This window comes from Chiloscyllium plagiosum, unplaced genomic scaffold (assembly GCF_037043375.1).
Source record: "Chiloscyllium plagiosum isolate Xiang-an unplaced genomic scaffold, Cpla_swu_hap1 HiC_scaffold_14, whole genome shotgun sequence".
NCBI lineage: Eukaryota > Metazoa > Chordata > Chondrichthyes > Orectolobiformes > Hemiscylliidae > Chiloscyllium > Chiloscyllium plagiosum.
The window spans coordinates 6,034,794-6,058,433 of NW_028270152.1; the positions used below are offsets into that span (position 1 = coordinate 6,034,794).

Consider the following 23,640-nt stretch of genomic DNA (forward strand, 5'->3'; position numbering starts at 1 on the left):
TGAGTGTGACACTGGGCACTGTCACTGGTCAGTTACTGGGTATGAAATTGGGCACTGTGACTGGGTCAGTTACTGCATTTGACACTGAGCACTATCACTGGGTCAATTACTGGGTGTGACACTGGGCACATGTCACTGGGTCAGTTACTAGGTGTGACACTGGGCACTGTCCCTGGGTCCGTTACTGGGTGTGACACTGGGCACCATGACTGGGTCAGTTACTGGGTATGACATTGGGCACTGTGACTGGGACAGTTACTGCATTTGACACTGGGCACTGTCACTGGGACAGTTACTGGAGGTGACACTGGGCACTGTCACTGGATCAGGTTCTGGATGTGCCACTGGGCACTGTCACTGGGTCAGGTACTGGGTGTGATACTGGGCACTGTCACTGGGACAGTTACTGGGTGTGCCACTGGGCACGTGTCACTAGGTCAGTTACTGGATGTGCCACTGGGCACTGTCACTGGGTCAGTTACTGAATGTGATACTGGGCACTGTAACTGGGTCAGTTACTGGATGTGACACTGGGCACGTGTCACTGGGACAGTTACTGATGTGCCACTGGGCACTGTCACTGGGTCAGTTACTGAGTGTGACACTGGGCACTGTCACTGGGTCAGTTACTGGATGTAACACTGGGCACTGTCACTGGGTCAATTACTAGGTGTGCCACTGGGCACTGTCACTGGGTCAGTTGCTGGGTGTGACACTGGACACTGTCACTGGGTCCGTTACTGGGTGTGACACTGGGCACTGTCACTGGGTCATTTACTGGGTATGAAATTGGGCACTGTGACTGGGTCAGTTACTGCGTTTGACACTGGGCACTGTCACTGGGTCAATTACTGGGTGTGCCACTGGGCACTGTCACTGGGTCAGTTACTGGGTGTGACACTGGGCACTGTCACTGGGTAAGTTACTGGGTGTGACACTGGGCACTGTCACTGGATCAGTTACTGTGTGTGACACTGGGCACTGTCATTGTCTCAGTTACTGAGTGTGACACTTGGCACTGTCACTGGGTCAGATACTGGGTGTGACACTGGGCACTGGCACTGTGTAAGTTAGTGGGTTTGATACTGGGCACTGTCACTGGGTCAGTTACTAGGTGTGACACTGGGCACTGTCACAGGGTCAGTTACTGGGTGTGACAATGGGCACGTGTCACTGGGTCAGTTACGGGGTGTGAGACTGGGCACTGTCACTGGGTCCGTTACAGGATATGACACTGGGCACTGTCACTGGGTCAGTTACTGGGTTAGACACCTGGCACTGTCACTGGGTCAGTTACTGGGTGTGACACCTGGCACTGTCACTAGGTCAGTTACTGAGTGTGACACTGGGTCAGTTACTGGGTGTGACACTGGGCACTGTCACTGGGTCAGTTACTGGGCGTGACACTGGGCACTGTCACCGGGTCAGTTACAGGGTATGACACTGGGCACTGTCACTGGGTCATTTACTGGGTTTGACACTGGGCATATATCAACTGGGTCAGTTACTGGGTGTGACACTGGATACTGCCACTAGGTTAGTTACTGGGTGTGTCACTGGCCACTGTCACTGGGTTAGTTACTGGGTGTGACACTGGGTCAGTTACTGAGTGTGACACTGGGTCAGTTACTGGGTGTGATACTGGGCACTGTCACTTGGTACAGTTACTGAGTGTGACACTTGGCACTGTCACTGGGTCAGTGACTGGGTGTGGCACTGGGCATTGTCACTGAATCAGTTACTGGGTTTGACACTGGGCACTGTCACTGGGTCAGTTACTGGGTGTGACACTGGACACTGTCACTGGGTCAGTTACTGGGTGTGAAACTGGGCACGTGTCACTGGGTCAGTTACTGGGTGTGACACTGGGCACTGTGACTGTGTCAATTACTGGGTGTGCCACTGGGCACTGTCACTGGGTCAGTTACTGAATGTGGTACTGGGCACTGTAACTGGGACAGTTACTGGATGTGACACTGGGCACGTGTCACGGGGTCAGTTACTGATGTGCCACTGGGCACTGTCACTAGGTCAGTTACTGAGTGTGACACAGGGCACTGTCACTGGGTCAGTTACTGGATGTGACACTGGGCACTGTCACTGGGTCAGTTACTGGGTGTGACACTGGGCACTGTCACTGGGTCAGTTACTGGATGTGACACTGTGCACTTTCTCTGGGTCAGTTACTGGGTGTGCCACTGGGCACTGTCACTGGGTCAGTTACTGAGTGTGACACTGGGCACTGTCACTGGGTCAGTTACTGGGTGTGCCACTGGGCACTGTAACTGGGTCAGTTACTGCGTTTGACACTGGGCACTATCACTGGGTCAATTACAGGGTGTGACACTGGGCACATGTCACTAGATCAGTTACTGGCTGTGACACTGGGCACAGTCACTATGTCAGTTACTGGGTGTGACACAGGGCACTGTCACTGGGTCCGTTAATGGGTGTGACACTGGGCACTGTCACTGGGTCAGTTACTGGGTGTGACACTGGACACTGTCACTGGGTCAGTTACTGGGTGTGAAACTGGGCACGTGTCACTGGGTCAGTTACTTGGTGTGAAACTGGGCACTGTCACTGTGTCAGTTACTGGGTGTGACACTGGGCACTGTCACTGGGTCAGTTACTGGGTGTGAAACTGGGCACGTGTCACTGGGTCAGTTACTGGGTGTGACACTGGACACTGTCACTGGGTCAGTTACTGGGTGTGAAACTGGGCACGTGTCACTGGGTCAGTTCCTGGGTGTGACACTGGGCACTGTCACTGTGTCAGTTACTGGGTGTGACACTGGGCACTGTCACTGGGTCAGTTACTGGGTGTGAAACTGGGCACGTGTCACTGGGTCAGTTACTGGGTGTGACACTGGGCACTGTCACTGTGTCAATTACTGGGTGTGCCACTGGGCACTGTCACTGGGTCAGTTACTGAATGTGATACTGGGCACTGTAACTGGGTCAGTTACTGGATGTGACACTGGGCACGTGTCACGGGGTCAGTTACTGATGTGCCACTGGGCACTGTCACTAGGTCAGTTACTGAGTGTGACACTGGGCACTGTCACTGGGTCAGTTACTGGATGTGACACTGGGCACTGTCACTGGGTCAGTTACTGAGTGTGACACTGGGCACTGTCACTGGGTCAGTTACTGGATGTGACACTGTGCACTTTCTCTGGGTCAGTTACTGGGTGTGCCACTGGGCACTTCACTGGGTCAGTTACTGAGTGTGACACTGGGCACTGTCACTGGTCAGTTACTGGGTATGAAATTGGGCACTGTGACTGGGTCAGTTACTGCATTTGACACTGAGCACTATCACTGGGTCAATTACTGGGTGTGACACTGGGCACATGTCACTGGGTCAGTTACTAGGTGTGACACTGGGCACTGTCCCTGGGTCCGTTACTGGGTGTGACACTGGGCACCATGACTGGGTCAGTTACTGGGTATGACATTGGGCACTGTGACTGGGACAGTTACTGCCTTTGACACTGGGCACTGTCACTGGGACAGTTACTGGAGGTGACACTGGGCACTGTCACTGGATCAGGTACTGGATGTGCCACTGGGCACTGTCACTGGGTCAGGTACTGGGTGTGATACTGGGCACTGTCACTGGGACAGTTACTGGGTGTGCCACTGGGCACGTGTCACTAGGTCAGTTACTGGATGTGACACTGGGCACTGTCACTGGGTCAGTTACTGAATGTGATACTGGGCACTGTAACTGGGTCAGTTACTGGATGTGACACTGGGCACGTGTCACTGGGACAGTTACTGATGTGCCACTGGGCACTGTCACTGGGTCAGTTGCTGGGTGTGACACTGGACACTGTCACTGGGTCCGTTACTGGGTGTGACACTGGGCACTGTCACTGGGTCATTTACTGGGTATGAAATTGGGCACTGTGACTGGGTCAGTTACTGCGTTTGACACTGGGCACTGTCACTGGGTCAATTACTGGGCGTGACACTGGGCACTGTCACTGGGTAAGTTACTGGGTGTGACACTGGGCACTGTCACTGGATCAGTTACTGTGTGTGACACTGGGCACTGTCACTGGATCAGTTACTGTGTGTGACACTGGGCACTGTCATTGTGTCAGTTACTGGGTGTGACACTTGGCACTGTCACTGGGTCAGTTACTGGGTGTGACACTGGGCACTGTCACTGGGTAAGTTACTGGGTGTGACACTGGGCACTGTCACTGGATCAGTTACTGTGTGTGACACTGGGCACTGTCATTGTGTCAGTTACTGAGTGTGACACTTGGCACAGTCACTGGGTCAGTTACTAGGTGTGACACTGGGCACTGTCACAGGGTCAGTTACTGGGTGTGACAATGGGCACGTGTCACTGGGTCAGTTACTGGGTGTGACACCTGGCACTGTCACTAGGTCAGTTACTGAGTGTGACACTGGGTCAGTTACTGGGTGTGACACTGGCCACTGTCACTGGGTCAGTTACTGGGTGTGAAACTGGGCACGTGTCACTGGGTCAGTTACTGGGTGTGACACTGGGCACTGTCACAGGGTCAGTTACTGGGTGTGACAATGGGCACTGTCACTGGGTCAGTTACGGGGTGTGAGACTGGGCACTGTCACTGGGTCCGTTACAGGATATGACACTGGGCACTGTCACTGGGTCAGTTACTGGGTTAGACACCTGGCACTGTCACTGGGTCAGTTACTGGGTGTGACACTGGGTCAGTTACTGGGTCAGTTACTAGGTGTGACACTGGGCACTGTCACAGGGTCAGTTACTGGGTGTGACAATGGGCACGTGTCACTGGGTCAGTTACGGGGTGTGAGACTGGGCACTGTCACTGGGTCAGTTACTGGGTGTGACACCTGGCACTGTCACTAGGACAGTTACTGAGTGTGACACTGGGTCAGTTACTGGGTCAGTTACTAGGTGTGACACTGGGCACTGTCACAGGGTCAGTTACTGGGTGTGACAATGGGCACGTGTCACTGGGTCAGTTACGGGGTGTGAGACTGGGCACTGTCACTGGGTCCGTTACAGGATATGACACTGGGCACTGTCACTGGGTCAGTTACTGGGTGTGACACCTGGCACTGTCACTAGGTCAGTTACTGAGTGTGACACTGGGTCAGTTACTGGGTGTGACACTGGGCACTGTCACTGGGTCAGTTACTGGGCGTGACACTGGGCACTGTCACCGGGTCAGTTACAGGGTATGACACTGGGCACTGTCACTGGATCAGTTACTGGGTGTGACACTGGGCACTGTCATTGTGTCAGTTACTGAGTGTGACACTTGGCACTGTCACTGGGTCAGTTACTGGGTGTGACACTGGGCACTGTCACTGGGTAAGTTACTGGGTGTGACACTGGGCACTGTCACTGGATCAGTTACTGTGTGTGACACTGGGCACTGTCATTGTGTCAGTTACTGAGTGTGACACTGGGCACTGTCACAGGGTCAGTTACTGGGTGTGACAATGGGCACGTGTCACTGGGTCAGTTACGGGGTGTGAGACTGGGCACTGTCACTGGGTCCGTTACAGGATATGACACTGGGCACTGTCACTGGGTCAGTTACTGGGTTAGACACCTGGCACTGTCACTGGGTCAGTTACTGGGTGTGACACCTGGCACTGTCACTAGGTCAGTTACTGAGTGTGACACTGGGTCAGTTACTGGGTGTGACACTGGGCACTGTCACTGGGTCAGTTACTGGGCGTGACACTGGGCACTGTCACCGGGTCAGTTACAGGGTATGACACTGGGCACTGTCACTGGGTCATTTACTGGGTTTGACACTGGTCATATATCAACTGGGTCAGTTACTGGGTGTGACACTGGATACTGCCACTAGGTTAGTTACTGGGTGTGTCACTGGCCACTGTCACTGGGTTAGTTACTGGGTGTGACACTGGGTCAGTTACTGAGTGTGACACTGGGTCAGTTACTGGGTGTGATACTGGGCACTGTCACTTGGTACAGTTACTGAGTGTGACACTTGGCACTGTCACTGGGTCAGTTACTGGGTGTGGCACTGGGCATTGTCACTGAATCAGTTACTGGGTTTGACACTGGGCACTGTCACTGGGTCAGTTACTGGGTGTGACACTGGACACTGTCACTGGGTCAGTTACTGGGTTTGATACTGGGCACTGTCACTGAATCAGTTACTGTGTTTGACACTGGGCACTGTCACTGGGTCAGTTACTGGGTGTGACACTGGGCACTGTCACTGGGTCAGTTACTGGGTGTGAAACTGGGCACGTGTCACTGGGTCAGTTACTGGGTGTGACACTGGGCACTGTCACAGGGTCAGTTACTGGGTGTGACAATGGGCACGTGTCACTGGGTCAGTTACGGGGTGTGAGACTGGGCACTGTCACTGGGTCCGTTACAGGATATGACACTGGGCACTGTCACTGGGTCAGTTACTGGGTGTGACACCTGGCACTGTCACTAGGTCAGTTACTGAGTGTGACACTGGGTCAGTTACTGGGTCAGTTACTAGGTGTGACACTGGGCACTGTCACAGGGTCAGTTACTGGGTGTGACAATGGGCACGTGTCACTGGGTCAGTTACGGGGTGTGAGACTGGGCACTGTGACTGTGTCAATTACTGGGTGTGCCACTGGGCACTGTCACTGGGTCAGTTACTGAATGTGGTACTGGGCACTGTAACTGGGACAGTTACTGGATGTGACACTGGGCACGTGTCACGGGGTCAGTTACTGATATGCCACTGGGCACTGTCACTAGGTCAGTTACTGAGTGTGACACTGGGCACTGTCACTGGGTCAGTTACTGGATATGACACTGGGCACTGTCACTGGGTCAGTTACTGAGTGTGACACTGGGCACTGTCACTGGGTCAGTTACTGGATGTGACACTGTGCACTTTCTCTGGGTCAGTTACTGGGTGTGCCACTGGGCACTTCACTGGGTCAATTACTGAGTGTGACACCGGGCACTGTCACTGGGTCAGTTACTGGGTATGAAATTGGGCACTGTGACTGGGTCAGTTACTGCATTTGACACTGAGCACTATCACTGGGTCAATTACTGGGTGTGACACTGGGCACTGTCACTGGGTCAGTTACTGGATATGACACTGGGCACTGTCACTGGGTCAGTTACTGAGTGTGACACTGGGCACTGTCACTGGGTCAGTTACTGGATGTGACACTGTGCACTTTCTCTGGGTCAGTTACTGGGTGTGCCACTGGGCACTTCACTGGGTCAATTACTGAGTGTGACACCGGGCACTGTCACTGGGTCAGTTACTGGGTATGAAATTGGGCACTGTGACTGGGTCAGTTACTGCATTTGACACTGAGCACTATCACTGGGTCAATTACTGGGTGTGACACTGGGCACATGTCACTGGGTCAGTTACTAGGTGTGACACTGGGCACTGTCCCTGGGTCCGTTACTGGGTGTGACACTGGGCACCATGACTGGGTCAGTTACTGGGTATGACATTGGGCACTGTGACTGGGACAGTTACTGCGTTTGACACTGGGCACTGTCACTGGGACAGTTACTGGAGGTGACACTGGGCACTGTCACTGGATCAGGTACTGGATGTGCCACTGGGCACTGTCACTGGGTCAGGTACTGGGTGTGATACTGGGCACTGTCACTGGGACAGTTACTGGGTGTGCCACTGGGCACGTGTCACTAGGTCAGTTACTGGATGTGCCACTGGGCACTGTCGCTGGGTCAGTTACTGAATGTGATACTGGGCACTGTAACTGGGTCAGTTACTGGATGTGACACTGGGCACGTGTCACTGTGACAGTTACTGGGTGTGCCAATGGGCACTGTCACTGGGTCAGTTACTGAGTGTGACACTGGGCACCATCACTGGGTCAGTTACTGGATGTAACACTGGGCACTGTCACTGGGTCAATTACTAGGTGTGCCACTGGGCACTGTCACTGGGTCAGTTGCTGGGTGTGACACTGGACACTGTCACTGGTTCAGTTACTGGGTGTGACACTGGGCACTGTCACTGGGTCAGTTACTGGGTGTGACACTGGGCACTGTCACTGGATCAGTTACTGTGTGTGACACTGGGCACTGTCATTGTGTCAGTTACTGAGTGTGACACTTGGCACTGTCACTGGGTCAGTTACTGGGTGTGACACTGGGCACTGTCACTGGGTCCGTTACTGGGTGTGACACTGGGCACTGTCACTGGGTCCGTTACTGGGTGTGACACTGGGCACTGTCACTGGGTCATTTACTGGGTATGAAATTGGGCACTGTGACTGGGTCAGTTACTGCGTTTGACACTGGGCACTGTCACTGGGTCAATTACTGGGTGTGCCACTGGGCACTGTCACTGGGTCAGTTACTGGGTGTGCCACTGGGCACTGTCACTGGTTCAGTTACTGGGTGTGACACTGGGCACTGTCACTGGGTCAGTTACTGGGTGTGACACTGGGCACTGTCACTGGATCAGTTACTGTGTGTGACACTGGGCACTGTCATTGTGTCAGTTACTGAGTGTGACACTTGGCACTGTCACTGGGTCAGTTACTGGGTGTGACACTGGGCACTGGCACTGTGTAAGTTAGTGGGTTTGATACTGGGCACTGTCACTGGGTCAGTTATTAGGTGTGACACTGGGCACTGTCACAGGGTCAGTTACTGGGTGTGACACTGGGCACGTGTCACTGGGTCAGTTACGGGGTGTGAGACTGGGCACTGTCACTGGGTCCGTTACAGGATATGACACTGGGCACTGTCACTGGGTCAGTTACTGGGTTAGACACCTGGCACTGTCACTGGGTCAGTTACTGGGTGTGACACCTGGCACTGTCACTAGGTCAGTTACTGAGTGTGACACTGGGTCAGTTACTGGGCGTGACACTGGGCACTGTCACTGGGTCAGTTACAGGGTATGACACTGGGCACTGTCACTGGGTCATTTACTGGGTTTGACACTGGGCATATATCAACTGGGTCAGTTACTGGGTGTGACACTGGATACTGCCACTAGGTTAGTTACTGGGTGTGTCACTGGCCACTGTCACTGGGTTAGTTACTGGGTCAGTTACTGAGTGTGACACTGGGTCAGTTACTGGGTGTGATACTGGGCACTGTCACTTGGTACAGTTACTGAGTGTGACACTTGGCACTGTCACTGGGTCAGTTACTGGGTGTGGCACTGGGCATTGTCACTGAATCAGTTACTGGGTTTGACACTGGGCACTGTCACTGGGTCAGTTACTGGGTGTGACACTGGACACTGTCACTGGGTCAGTTACTGGGTTTGATACTGGGCACTGTCACTGAATCAGTTACTGTGTTTGACACTGGGCACTGTCACTGGGTCAGTTACTGGGTGTGACACTGGGCACTGTCACTGGGTCAGTTACCGGGTGTGACACTGGACACTGTCACTGGGTCAGTTACTGGGTTTGACACTGGGCACTGTCACTGAATCAGTTACTGGATATGACACTGGGCACTGTCACTGAATCAGTTACTGGGTTTGACACTGGGCACTGTCACTGGGTCAGTTACTGGGTGTGACACTGGGCACTGTCACTGGGTCAGTTACTGGGTGTGACACTGGACACTGTCACTGGGTTTGACACTGGGCACTGTCACTGGGTCAGTTACTGGGTGTGACACTGGGCACTGTCACTGGGTCAGTTACTGGGTGTGACACTGGACACTGTCACTGTGTCAGTTACTGGGTGTGACACTGGACACTGTCACTGGGTCAGTTACTGGGTTTGACACTGGGCACTGTCACTGAATCAGTTACTGGGTTTAACACTGGGCACTTTCACTGGGTCAGTTACTGGGTGTGACACTGGGCACTGTCACTGGGTCAGTTACTGGATATGACACTGGGCACTGTCACTGAATCAGTTACTGGGTTTAACACTGGGCACTGTCACTGGGTCAGTTACTGGGTTTGACACTGGGCACTGTCACTGAATCAGTTACTGGGTTTGACACTGGGCACTGTCACTGGGTCAGTTACTGGGTGTGACACTGGACACTGTCACTGGGTCAGTTACTGGGCGTGACACTGGGCACTGTCACTGGGTCAGTTACAGGGTATGACACTGGGCACTGTCACTGGGTCATTTACTGGGTTTGACACTGGGCATATATCAACTGGGTCAGTTACTGGGTGTGACACTGGATACTGCCACTAGGTTAGTTACTGGGTGTGTCACTGGCCACTGTCACTGGGTTAGTTACTGGGTCAGTTACTGAGTGTGACACTGGGTCAGTTACTGGGTGTGATACTGGGCACTGTCACTTGGTACAGTTACTGAGTGTGACACTTGGCACTGTCACTGGGTCAGTTACTGGGTGTGGCACTGGGCATTGTCACTGAATCAGTTACTGGGTTTGACACTGGGCACTGTCACTGGGTCAGTTACTGGGTGTGACACTGGGCACTGTCACTGGGTCAGTTACTGGGTTTGATACTGGGCACTGTCACTGAATCAGTTACTGGGTTTGACACTGGGCACTGTCACTGGGTCAGTTACTGGGTGTGACACTGGGCACTGTCACTGGGTCAGTTACTGGGTGTGACACTGGACACTGTCACTGGGTCAGTTACTGGGTTTGACACTGGGCACTGTCACTGAATCAGTTACTGGATATGACACTGGGCACTGTCACTGAATCAGTTACTGGGTTTGACACTGGGCACTGTCACTGGGTCAGTTACTGGGTGTGACACTGGGCACTGTCACTGGGTCAGTTACTGGGTGTGACACTGGACACTGTCACTGGGTTTGACACTGGGCACTGTCACTGGGTCAGTTACTGGGTGTGACACTGGGCACTGTCACTGGGTCAGTTACTGGGTGTGACACTGGACACTGTCACTGTGTCAGTTACTGGGTGTGACACTGGACACTGTCACTGGGTCAGTTACTGGGTTTGACACTGGGCACTGTCACTGAATCAGTTACTGGGTTTAACACTGGGCACTTTCACTGGGTCAGTTACTGGGTGTGACACTGGGCACTGTCACTGGGTCAGTTACTGGATATGACACTGGGCACTGTCACTGAATCAGTTACTGGGTTTAACACTGGGCACTGTCACTGGGTCAGTTACTGGGTTTGACACTGGGCACTGTCACTGAATCAGTTACTGGGTTTGACACTGGGCACTGTCACTGGGTCAGTTACTGGGTGTGACACTGGACACTGTCACTGGGTCAGTTACTGGGTTTGACACTGGGCACTGTCACTGAATCAGTTACTGGGTTTGACACTGGGCACTGTCACTGGGTCAGTTACTGGGTGTGACACTGGGCACTGTCACTGAATCAGTTACTGGGTTTGACACTGGGCACTGTCACTGGGTCAGTTACTGGGTGTGACACTGGGCACTGTCACTGGATAAGTGCACTTGTTAACCACCCGGGGAGATTTCATAGCCAGGCCCATAACACTCATTGTTTGACACTGGGCAGGTAACAAGGTGCGTTTGACAATCTCTACCCACACTGGGCACACAGGATAGGGACTGCACATGTGACACTGGCATATCAATATCCTCCTACCTGCTGTCTTTTTGCAGCACAGTGACCCTGGTCGTTCTCTGCTTGGCGGAAGCCAGGCCTATGTGGCTGATGGAATTGCCAATGTAGCTCCAGAATTGGGTGAAGTAGTTGAGGATGTAGAGGTGGCAATGTCTGTTCGAGCAGCAGTACAGGAGGCCAGTCTCTGTGAGTCCCATCCATTTAATGCCTTCCTCAAACACAGACAGACTGGATCCCCGAGAGAGCAAAAGACATGGTTACTATTAACTGAACTAGAACATTTCCACTAAGCCCTGACTCCAATGCCCTGAACCATGATCCCAGTCCACTGACATCTGACACCACGCAGTACACTGGCCCTGATACATTGATCCTAATTCAGGAACCACTGACCCCCTTTCCCCAACCAAAAGCCCAAGCCACTGACTCTTGACCCCAAATTCAATACACTGACCTCTCACCTCAATATTGACCCCTGTCCCTAATACACTAATGCCAATCCACTGACCCTTCACCCCAATACATTGATTCCTGAATTTAGGCCTCTCGGTAAAACATTTGGTTGTTTTTCAAAACTATTTGGTGGACAACAGGACTTAAAGCTTAATTGAGGTCGTATTTACCCTAACTATTATTTTTAATATAGGGAAATGTGACAGAAAGCAGAAATAAAGAAAAGGAAGGCTTGCATTTGTATAGCAGCTTTGACAAAGTCAGGACATCCCAAAGCATTTTACATCCGATGAAGTGTTCTTGAAGTGTGGCCACTTGAGGTACTGCAGGAAATACAGCAGCCATCTTGTGAACAGCAAGCTCCCATAAATGACAATGAGTAGATAACCTGGTTCCCTGATGCTACATCAGGGATAAGTACTATCCAGGACACTGGACAGAAAAACCATTGGTTTATTTTGAAATAGGTGCCTTTTACATCCACCTATAAGAACAGGCAGAGCTTCAATGTCCAGCATCTCTGACCGGCCAGCACTCCCTAGGTGCTACACTGAGACAGAGAGAGACGTTGGCCCAAACATGTCAGTTGGTGATATTCCCCATTTCTGCCTTTGGGATCTTCCTGCATGCAAATTGGTTCCCTGTTCTGACTTGCATTGGGATGTTCTGAGAGAGATAGAAAGATGCCAGAGAAATATGACTCAGTCTTTGTCTCCGAGACAGTGGGTCTTCACCTCAGAAGCTGGCTATAGATGTCCAGTGACCAGAACCTGATCGAACCATCCTTTGAACAGGAGATGAAGATGGAAGGGGTCTCCGGATGGATCAGCAGGTTTGTGATTGCCCGGGTGTGTCCAGTAAACCTGTGGGTGATAATCCCATTGGCACTCCAAGCCTTGACTGTGAGACGTCAAAATGTTCAGCATTAAGAAACAGCAACATCTTGCATTGATATGGCACCCTTAATTAGAGCAAAACATTCTAAGGCACTTTGCAAGAGCATTATCAAACAAAATTCAACACTGAGCCACGTAACATAGGGAGACAGATTCATGTGTTTTTATTACCCGTCCCTAATTGCCCCTGAACAGAACAGCTGGCTTGGCCAAAGAGCAGCTAAGGGTTACCCCGTATGGCTGTGGATCTGCAGTCAGCAGCCCCTCAGGAAAATCAATGGGCTGGTGATGGCCTAGGGGTATCAGTGATAACTGGACTGTTTATCCAGAGACCCTGGTAATGTTCTGGGGACCCAAGTTTGAATCCTGCCATGGCAGATGGTGGAATTTGAATTGAATTTAAAAATCTGGAATTAAGATCATTAATCCATTTTCAATTGTCAGGAAAAACCCATCTAGGTCACTAATGTCCTTTAGGGAAGGAAACTGCCCTTCTTACCTGGTCGGGCCTACATGTGACTCCAGACCCACAGCAATGTGGTTGACCGTTAACTGCCCTCTGGGGTAATTAGGGATGAGGTCATAAATGCCAGATCTGCCAATGACTCTCTCATCCCATGGATCAATTTTTTAATAATCAGTCATGGTTTTGACAATTACACTTGACCCCAAGTCTCGACAATGTTTCTGAGGAGGAATGAGTTCCTAATTTTCACTCCAGTTCAGGGACTGTTTCCTGACATCACTCCTGGATGGCCTACTCTAAACTGGCCCCTTGTTCTGACCTCTCCTGCCCACTGCTCCCCTCAATCAGTGCAAATATGATCCCTCCCCACCCCCCGGTCTACCCTGAAACTCCTATCGGTTACCCCTTAGTCTTCTGTACTCAAGGGAATGCTAGCCTGGTCTGTCCCGGTAGCTTAACCCTTTCAGGCCCAGGGTCGTTCTGGTGAAGCTGCGTTAATCCTCCTTCCGAATCTCCCCCTGAAGCGTAAAGCCCAGAACCAAACCTAGTTAAAAACAATGACTGCAGATGCTGGAAACCACGCCCCCCCCCCCACAACCCACCCTCCCATCCTGGCACCTTCCCCTGTCACCGCAGGAATTGCAAAACCTGCACCCACACCTCCTCCCTCACCTCCATCCAAGGCCCCAAAGGAGCCTTCCACATCCATCAAAGTTTTACCTGCACATCCACTAATATCAATTATTGTATCCGTTGCTCCCGATGCAGTCTCCTCTACATTGGGGAGACTGGGCGCCTCCTAGCAGAGCGCTTTAGGGAACATCTCCGGGACACCCGCACCAATCAACCCCACCGCCCTGTGGCCCAACATTTCAACTCCCCCTCCCACTCTGCTGAGGACATGGAGGTGCTGGGCCTCCTTCACCGCCGCTCCCTCACCACCAGACGCCTGGAGGAAGAACGCCTCATCTTCCGCCTCGGAACACTTCAACCCCAGGGCATCAATGTGGACTTCAACAGTTTCCTCATTTCCCCTTCCCCCACCTCACCCTAGTTCTAAACTTCCAGCTCAGCACTGTCCCCATGACTTGTCCGGACTTGTCCTACCTGCCTATCATCTTTTCCATCCATCCACTCCACCCTCTCCTCCCTGACCTATCACCTTCATCCCCTCCCCCACTCACCTATTGTACTCTATGCTACTTTCTCCCCACCCCCACCCTCCTCTCACTTATCTCTCCACCCTTCAGGCTCTCTGCCTGTATTCCTGATGAAGGGCTTTTGCCCAAAACATTGATTTTCCTGCTCCTCGGATACTGCCTGAACTGCTGTGCTTTTCCAGCACCACTCTACTCCAGAACCAAACCTGATTACTCAGTCAGGATCTGGTTCGAGTTCTGAACAGTTGCAGGGAACTTTCGTATACCCATCCACCTTTGAGATTAGACCAGAAGACTGTAAGGTATAGAAGCAGAACGAGGCCATTCAGCCCATTGAGTCTGCCCCACCATTTAATCATGGTTGATAAGTTTCTCCTGCCTTCTCCCCTTAATTTCTTCTTGGCACGAAATGTGTGTAGATTCTGTTATTGTCAGTTTAATATCCGACATGTCCCTTATCTGGGGGCCATATATTAACCAGAACTTTCCAGCACCACACTCTCAACTCTGATCTCCAGCATCTGCAGTCCTCACTTTCTCCAAGAACTGATCTATCTCTGTCTTAAATATAGTCAATGCCTTGGCCTCCACAGCTCTCTTGTGGCAAGGAGTTCCACAGATTCCCCACCCTCTGGCTGAAGAAATTCCTCCCCATCTCAGTTCTAAAAGGTTACCCTTCACCCTAAGACTGGGCTGTCAGATCCTAGTCTTCCCAACTCATGGAAATATCCCCTCCATGTTCATTCCATCCAGGCCTCTCAGTACTCCATAAGTTTCAATCAGAAACCTATCTTTGTAAACTCCATGAATACAAGCCCAGAGTCCTCAATTGCTCCTCACATGACAAGCCCCTCACCCCCGGGGATCACTCTTGTGAACCTCCTCTGGACCCCCTCCAAGGCCAGTACATCCTTCCTTCAATATAGGGCCCAAACCTGCTCACAATGTTCCAAATGCAGTCTGACCAGAGCTTCAACATCCCAAGGCTTTTCCCAGCTGAGAGAGATCATCAGTTGGATCAAGAGTGGCACAGTATGCGCAGCACGGTGGCACAGTGGTTAGCACTGCTGCCTCACAGCGCCAGAGACCTGGGTTCAATTCCCGCCTCAGGCGACTGACTGTGTGGAGTTTGCACATTCTCCTCGTGTCTGCGTGGGTTTCCTCCGGGTGCTCCGGTTTCCTCCCACAGTCCAGAAATGTGCAGGTTAGGTGAATTGGCCATGCTAAATTGCCCATAGTGTTAGGTGAAGGGGTAAATGTAGGGGAATGGGTCTGGGTGGTATACGCTTCGGCGGGTCGGTGTGGACTTATTGGGCTGAAGGGATGTTTCCACACTGTAAGTAATCTAATCTAATCTAAGAGAAGACTGAGCCTTACTTTCACAGTCTGTGGAGCAGGTCAGGATGGACTTGATGTAGGATGAGTAGATACAAGCCGTGGGTGAACACTTGTGGGGGTTTGGAATCTCCAGGAGGAGCTGCCCTTGTGTGTTGTAACAGAACAGCGCCTGGACAGAGCAGCAGAAGACTTGCTGAGTGACGACATCGAGTTCCACCTTCGTCACCCAGTTCCCTCCCATATGAGGATAGTCAGCCCTGGGGAGCAACGACACAGCTACAGTGGGAACACAGGCATATAACAACAATCTCCATTTCAGTCGTGTTTCCTAAACAGTGAAACATCCCATGGCAGTATAAATCAGAGCAGGGCTCCAGTGCTGGACCTCACCCACTCCAACTCCTTTCTTTATCCTTTTGCTTGTGCTTTTTAAACTTTGTAAAACATTTTTCAAAATTTACTTGGTTGGGAATGGGAGCGAGGTTGGCGCACAGACTGGAGGGCGTCACAGGGGGTTGGGGGGGGGGGGGGGGGGGGGGTGTCCCCAGACTGGAGGTGCCCACGAGGAGGTGAGTCCCCATTGTGGGGAGGTCAGGCCTTGAAATCCCAGTATGATCATGAGACTTGGCCCAGTGCAGCCTGAAACTGGGTCTGGTGCGGCCTGGAGCCTGGAACCTGGGCCCAGTGCAAACCTGCAGACTGGACCCTGTGCAGCCTGGAGACTAGGCCTGGTTTGAATCTTAGGATTGGGTCCAGTGCAGCCTGGAGATTGTGCCCAGTTCAAACCTGGACACGGGGCCCGGTGCAGCTTAGACACTGGGTCTGGTTTGAATCTGGAGACTGGGCCCTGTGCAGCCTGAAGACTCGGGCCGGTTTGAATCTGGAGACTGGGCCTGGTGCGAACCTGGAGACTGGGTGTTGCCACGGTCTGAGGTGAAAGGACTGTAAATTGTGTATTTCTATTTTTTATTTTTCCTTTTCTCTCTTATGCTAGACTTTTTATTTATTGTGTTTTCTATTGTATACCAAATACTTAAGTATCTGTACGTAGGGACCTTTGTACCTAAGACGGCTCCATAAGGGGTGACTTGTACACGTCTTACTGTACTCATTCGCGTATAGATAGGATGATACCTGTAGATTTTTATCTCAGGGAGGGCATAGGTTTAAGGTGAGCGGGGAAAGAGTTAGGCAGCACCTGAGGGGCAGCAGCACCTGAGATACAACTTCTTCACCCAGAGAGTGGTGCGTGTATGGAATGGGCTGAAAGAGAAAGTGGTTGGGGCAGGTACAGTAGCAACATTCAAAAACCATTGGATAGATACATGGATGGGAAGGGTTTAGAGGGATATGAACCAAATGCAGGCAATTAGAACAAGCTGAGTGGGCACCATGGTCAGTATGGACCAGTTAGGGCTGAAGGGCCTGTTTCCATGCTGTATTACTCTATGATTCTATATGTGACAATAAAACTAATTCAATTAAATTCAAATTTGACACTGAGCCACATTGGGGTTTAGTGAATGGGGGAGCAGGTCAAAGGGCTGAATGGCCTACTACTGTTACCATTTCATATCATATGTCAGGAGACGGGAGGCTTGGACAGTGACGTGGGTTTTAAGGAGCACCTGAAAGGAGGAGGGGGGTTTAATGAAGATAGTCGCAGGCCCTTGGTAGCTGACGGCGCAAATACTAACGGTGGGGCTGAATACAAACACCCGGGGCCAGCATTGGAACAGCGCACAGACTGATCCCAGAGGGCTGGAAGAGATTAAACATATCAGTCAGTGTTCCCACGAAGGAGTCTATTCATCCAGTTTAAATCCAGACTGCTCAGATTTCATTCAATCCAGCCATTCTCCAATACCAGATGGTTTTATGTCCAGTGTTTTACACACTTTCCTCAGGGATGTACCAACAGGGATGTGTGCTTGTCCCGTTTTCCATTTTTTAGAATTCTTTCATGGGAGGTGGGTATCACTGGCATAGCCAGCATTTGTATCTGATCCTGAACCGCGCCTTGAAATGCTGGAATTGTTGGGCCTTTTCAGGGAAACTTAGTCAGTTTGCTGGAATCACATGTAGGCCAGACCAGGGAAGCATGTCAGATTTCCCTCCCTAAAGGATGTTATTGAACCACAGAATCCCGACAGTGTGGAAGCAGGCCATTCAGCCCATCAAGTCCACCCTGATCCTCCAAAGAGCATCCCACCCAGACCAACGCCGACATAACTCTGCATTTCCCACGGCCAATTCCGCCTAACCTGCACATCTGTGGATTGTGGGAGGAAACCAGAGCACCCAGAGGAAACCCACACAGACACGGGGAGAACGTGCAAATTCCACACAGACACCCGAGGCTGGAATCGAACCTGGGTACCTGGCACTGTGAGGCAGCAGTGCTAACCACTGAGCCACCCTGTTGCCTGCAGATGGCGTTTTAGAACAATTGGCAATAGTGACATGGTCATAATTAGGTTAACTTTTAAATTCTAGACTTTATTTTTAATTGAATTTAAATTTCACTATCAGCTCTGGTGGGATTCGATCCCATGTTCCCTGAACAATAGCCTTGGGCTCTGCATTACTAACCCTTACATTACTATGACATCTCATTGTGGTTCGGAATCTTGATCCACAGACTTTGTCCCTTCTTTATCTCTATTTTCCACCCATAATATTATCCGTTCTGTCTGTGTTATTTGTGAATGAGTGTGTGTGCATTGACTGATAAAGAGTACAACTTGTATGTTTTCATTATTAATCTATGTTGCCACATGTGAGAGTGTACATTTAATAAATACATTGAATATCTAATTATTTAGTTATAACTTATTGTTTCTTAAACAGAAGTTGCTGGAAAAGCTCAGCAGGTCTGGCAGCATCTGTAGAGAGAAATCGAAGTTAACATTTCGGGTCCAGTGACCCTTCCTCAGAATTGGTCACTTGACCGAGAAGTTAACTGATTTCTCTCCACAGATGCTGCCAGACCTGCTGAGCTTTTCCAGCAACTTCTGTTTTTGTTTCTGATTTAAAACATCCGAAGTTCTCTCAGCTTTTACTTCCTGTTTCTTGTTCATTAATGAAACCTGGTGTGAAATTATTTTCTCTTAGACTGGATCACAATGAGGTATAAGCCACCCAAGAGATTAAACTGCTCGCTTTCACATTTATGACAACACACGGGATAGTGAGGATGGATTTCCAGTACTCCATTCCCACCAGAATGGTGACAGCGACAGTGAGGGAGCTAATCACGGAGCAGGAAGCTTAGCCTGTAACACTGAGGCTCTGTATCACCTTCACTTAAGGAAGGGATTAGTGTTGGCAGCCTTAAAGGATCTGTAGGAAATCTCCAATTCATCTCCAGAATCCTGCTTACACCACAGAACCATGGAACAGAAACTAGTGGGGGGCACTACTAGGACGTACATATCAAACAACTAATGGCAGGAACAGAAAGAGGCCATTCAGCCTCTCAAGATTATTCAGCTGCAGTGACTGTTCTGGAACTAGCTCCATCCAACTGCCTCGGCTCCACATTCCGTTTCATTCTTGCCTTGCAAAGCTCTACCGACCTCAGAGTTAAAATTACTAATTGAATTTTAGATGCTCTGTATTCTACAATCCTAGTGTGAAGAAATGTTCTCTCCTGGATGTGTGTTTAACGTTCTCCTCCCAGCTCTAGACTCCCACAATAATAGAACAAGCTTTCTCCTGATGTAACCTATCAATTCCTTTGAAAATCCGAAAAGCCATCCACCAGCAAGTCAACTCTTAACCTTCTCCATTTCAGAAATGTAAACCTAGTTTATGTGACATTGAAACGTACAAGATTTTTGGCTCGGTGGCTCAGTGGTTAGCACTGCTGCCTCACAGGGCCAGGGACCCAGGTTCGATTCCAGCCTCGGGCAACTCTCTGTGTGGAGTTTGCACATTCTCCCCGTGTCTGCGTGGGTTTTCTCTGGGTGCTCCGGTTTCCTCCCACAATCCAAAGATGTTTGGAGATGCAGGGTTACAGGGATAGGGTAGGGGGGGGATGGGTCTGGGTGGGATGCTCTTCAGATGGTCATTGCGAACTCAATGGGCTGAATGGCCTGCTTCCCTACTGTAGGGATTCTATGATTCTGAAGGGGTAGATATTGAGAAGAATGTTTCCACTAGAGGGAGAATCTCAAACATAGGTCATCATTACAGAATAAGGGGACAATGGAAATGAGGAGGAATGTCTTCTCTGTGAAGGTGGTAAATATCTGGAAGTCTCTACTCGAGAGAGTGGTGGACGCTAGATCACTGCAAGCATTTCTAGAGGAGGTAAGTAGATTTGTGAAATATTGAGGCATTAAGGGCGATGAGGAGATGACATGGAAGAGTAGTCAAGGCCTACGGCAGATCAGCCATGATCCTTTAGAATTTTGGGGAAAGTTTGAGGGGCTGAATGGCCTATTCCTGCTCCTTTCTCCTCAGAAATTAATAGAGTCATAGAGTCATAGAGATGTACAGATGTACAGCCCGTCCATGCCGACCAGATATCCCAACCCAATCTGGTCCCACCTGCCAGCACCCGGCCCATATCCCTCCAAACCCTTCCTATTCAGATACCCATCCAAATGCCTCTTAAATGCTGCAATTGTGTCAGCCTCCACCACATCCTCTGGCAGCTCATTCCATACACGTACCACCCTCTGTGTGATATTTGGGAGCTCGGGAGCATCCTGGTGAGTGAGTATGGGCTGAGGGTGGGAATTGAGGGGAGAGGTATGGTCAGAGGCTGGAGCTCATGCAATGACACGTCCAGAGGTAGGTCCACCCCGTGTTGGCAGCGCCCCCCAGTGTCAGGAACTCTCTGGAGGAACTGTGTGTTTCTGGCCATTAAAGACATGTGCTTGCTGTTCTATACAGAGGAACCTCAATTACCCGAATATCAATTATCCAAATACCAGATTATCCAAAGGAGACCTCGAGGTCCTGAAAGAAACATTACATCAAAGAGGTGTTTCCAGCACTGATTGCTTCTTTTGTTTACAGTGATTAAAACTGAACTCGGCTTACTGAAATACTGCTGAAAACAATCCTGGACATTGATTGGAGCCCAGGCACCGTCTCCAAATGATTGACTCCCACCCTCTCTCTCCCCACACACTTTCCCTGGAGTTCTACACAGGGGTGTACCCTAAACCCCCCTTCCCCAGATAATCTCTTCAACATTGTCCTGTACAGGGCAAAGGTGGAACCTGCCAAAAAACTGCAGTAAAAGATTTTGTGTGTGGGTGTGTGTGGAGGGGTGGGGGTGGGGGTGAGTTGGTGTGTGTGTGCGTTGATGTGTGTGTCTGTGTGTGTGCCTGTGTGCGTGTCTGTCTGTCTGTGTGAGGATGTGTGTGTCTCTGTGTCTTTGTGTATGTTGGTGTGTGTGTGTCTGTGTGTGTGTGCCTGTGTGCGTGTCTGTCTGTCTGTGTGTGGGTGTGTGTGTGTGTGTGCCTGTGTGCGTGTCTGTCTGTCTGTGTGTGGGTGTGTGTGTCTCTGTGTCTGTGTGTATGTTGGTGTGTGTGTGTCTGAGTGTCTGTGTGTGTGTGCCTGTGTGCCTGTCTGTCTGTGTGTGGGTCTGTCTGTGTGTGTGTGTGTGTGTCTGTGTCTGTGTGTGTGTGTGTGTGTGCTGGTGTCCAGTCCGGCTGCCACGGAGAGGGGACGGGGACAGACGAGGGGCGCATGGGGGCAGATGGGGATGCGCGTGGGGGCTTTGGGGTAGGTGGGGGGGGGTGGTGTTGGATGGGGTTGGGTGGCAGGCGGGTGTGTTGGGGAAAGGGGCGGTGTTGGACCACTTTGGGGGGAGAGCGGGTGGGGACAGACAGGGGGGTGCAGTGTTGGACGGGGTTGGGGGAGGGGGGGTGGGGCTTTGCATGTGGTGTGCTGCTGCCTCATCTCCTGAACGGGGAACGGACCCAACAGAAAACTCCGAGCCCCAGAGGAAAGGCACTGAATCAATTAACCGAATAATCAATTATCCGAACGAAATAGTGCCCACCCATCTCATTCGGATAATCGAGGTTCCTCTGTGTATCGTTCAGGTAGTTTGTCTATAACAAGATGGTTATGTTCTTGTGCAACCCCACCTTATAGAAACATCACACTTTAGAAACAGTGTTGGCAATGTAATCGTGTTAAAACCAGTGTCCCCAATTCATCAGCCGCATTACAGTAAATCTGTGTTAATGAAACGTGTGTTACAGCAGAACGACCTGTAATTTATATTTACGGTGCATGCTATACCTCAGGAAAAGTTCGTAGTTTGACATGGCGATGACTTTATTGTTGCTCTTGTGGTTCATTCTGTATTTCCAAAACTGTGAAGAAATAAAATTGAACTTTTCAGTGAGGCACATCCCTCACACATAAACTCCATGCTTTCCACCCACTGTCTCGCCCCATCCATTAGCCCCCAGATCACAGCCCTGGGTAATACAGTCTCCCGGAGAGCAGGGAGCCCAAAGGATCAATGCTCACCTCAGAATGGATTTACCAAACTCAACGGTATTGTGCTGAGGAATGGTATGGGGGAGGATGGGGGGAGGGGGCAGGGTGGCGAACTATTGGGCAGAGGCTGTGATAACCGGCTTCTAATTGCCCCCTGGGTCTGTGGATTTGTGATTCTGATCCATGACCTCTTGCTGTGTCTATGGACAAGGATCCCACTGAGAGGTGACCTTACAGAAGTTTATAAACTCATGAGCGATATAGAATGGTAGGTGTCTTTTCCCCCAAAATGGGGGATTTCAAGACTAGAGGGCAGGGTGAGAGGAGAGAGATCTAAAAGAGACATGAGGGGCAATTATTTTACACGGAGGGCGGCTCACATGTGGAATGAACTTCCTGAGGAAGTGATGGATGTGAGTACAGTTACAACATTTAAAAGACATTTGGATAGGGACATGAACAGGAAAGATTTGGAGGGATATGGATCAGGAGTAGGGACTGGTTTAGTTTGGGATTGTGTTCAGCATGGGCTGGATGGACCAAAGGGTCTGTTTCTGTGCTGGATGACTCTATGAGTACATTTCACTATTCATTTAGTTCAAAACTGCTCTGAATCATGATGCGTTGTCTCCTTTTTCTCCTGTGATATTTAATCCCCTTGCCTAACGATTCTGCTATCATCCTGAATGTTTTTCCAGTGACTGGTTAATCCCTTCTGGAGGTGAGCGATCCCTGCTCCAGCTGCCAACACAACTCGCGAGATTTTAATACCTTCACTCCTCCAACCCCTCCTGTGATAAGCTCATCAGTCTCCGGGTTGAATATTATCGACTTCACCAATTTCAGGTCCAAATTCAGAACTGTAAATGTTTCAACAAAATCCTTGTTGTACACCTGCAGGCGGGTCAGGGAACAGGTCAGCACTAACATCACCACAACAAAATATTTTGTCAAACATCTTCCTCTCGCACTCCCAGCACAATACGCAAGAATACCAATGGAAGGAGAAAACCGACATTTACAGAGTATGAGAGGGCAAGTGCTGATTGGTGAACTCTGAGTTCAGTAAAAGTCCATCAATGTTGGACCAGCCTCTGTCTCTCACTGTCCCTCACCTCCCCCCACCAACACTGACCACACTAACCCCATCACTACCTGATCAAACTGCCATTCCCCTCATTTCTAATTCTTCTTTAAGCAAGTGCTCAAAGCAAATAAGCACTTTTCAATAAAATAAAATCCCCAAGGACTGCAGATGCTGACGATGCAAAACAAAATTGGAAACTCGAGGGAAGCCTGGGAGAAATCCAACAGGTCTGGCAGCATCTGTG

The 23,640-nt window shown here is 50.6% G+C and overlaps 1 protein-coding gene across 1 annotated transcript in view; it reads right to left on the reverse strand.

Moving 5' to 3' along the window:
• LOC122559235 (uncharacterized) overlaps window positions 1-23,640 on the reverse strand; it is a 182,351-nt gene that overhangs the window by 136,555 nt on the left and 22,156 nt on the right. The window contains exons 4-8 of the mRNA XM_087994570.1: window positions 23,081-23,203; window positions 22,106-22,179; window positions 15,878-16,095; window positions 12,713-12,878; window positions 11,547-11,753 (exon numbers count right to left, since the gene is read on the reverse strand). Coding sequence (XP_087850696.1) covers window positions 11,547-11,753; window positions 12,713-12,878; window positions 15,878-16,095; window positions 22,106-22,179; window positions 23,081-23,203 — 788 coding nt within the window. The remainder of the gene's footprint in view (window positions 1-11,546; window positions 11,754-12,712; window positions 12,879-15,877; window positions 16,096-22,105; window positions 22,180-23,080; window positions 23,204-23,640) is intronic.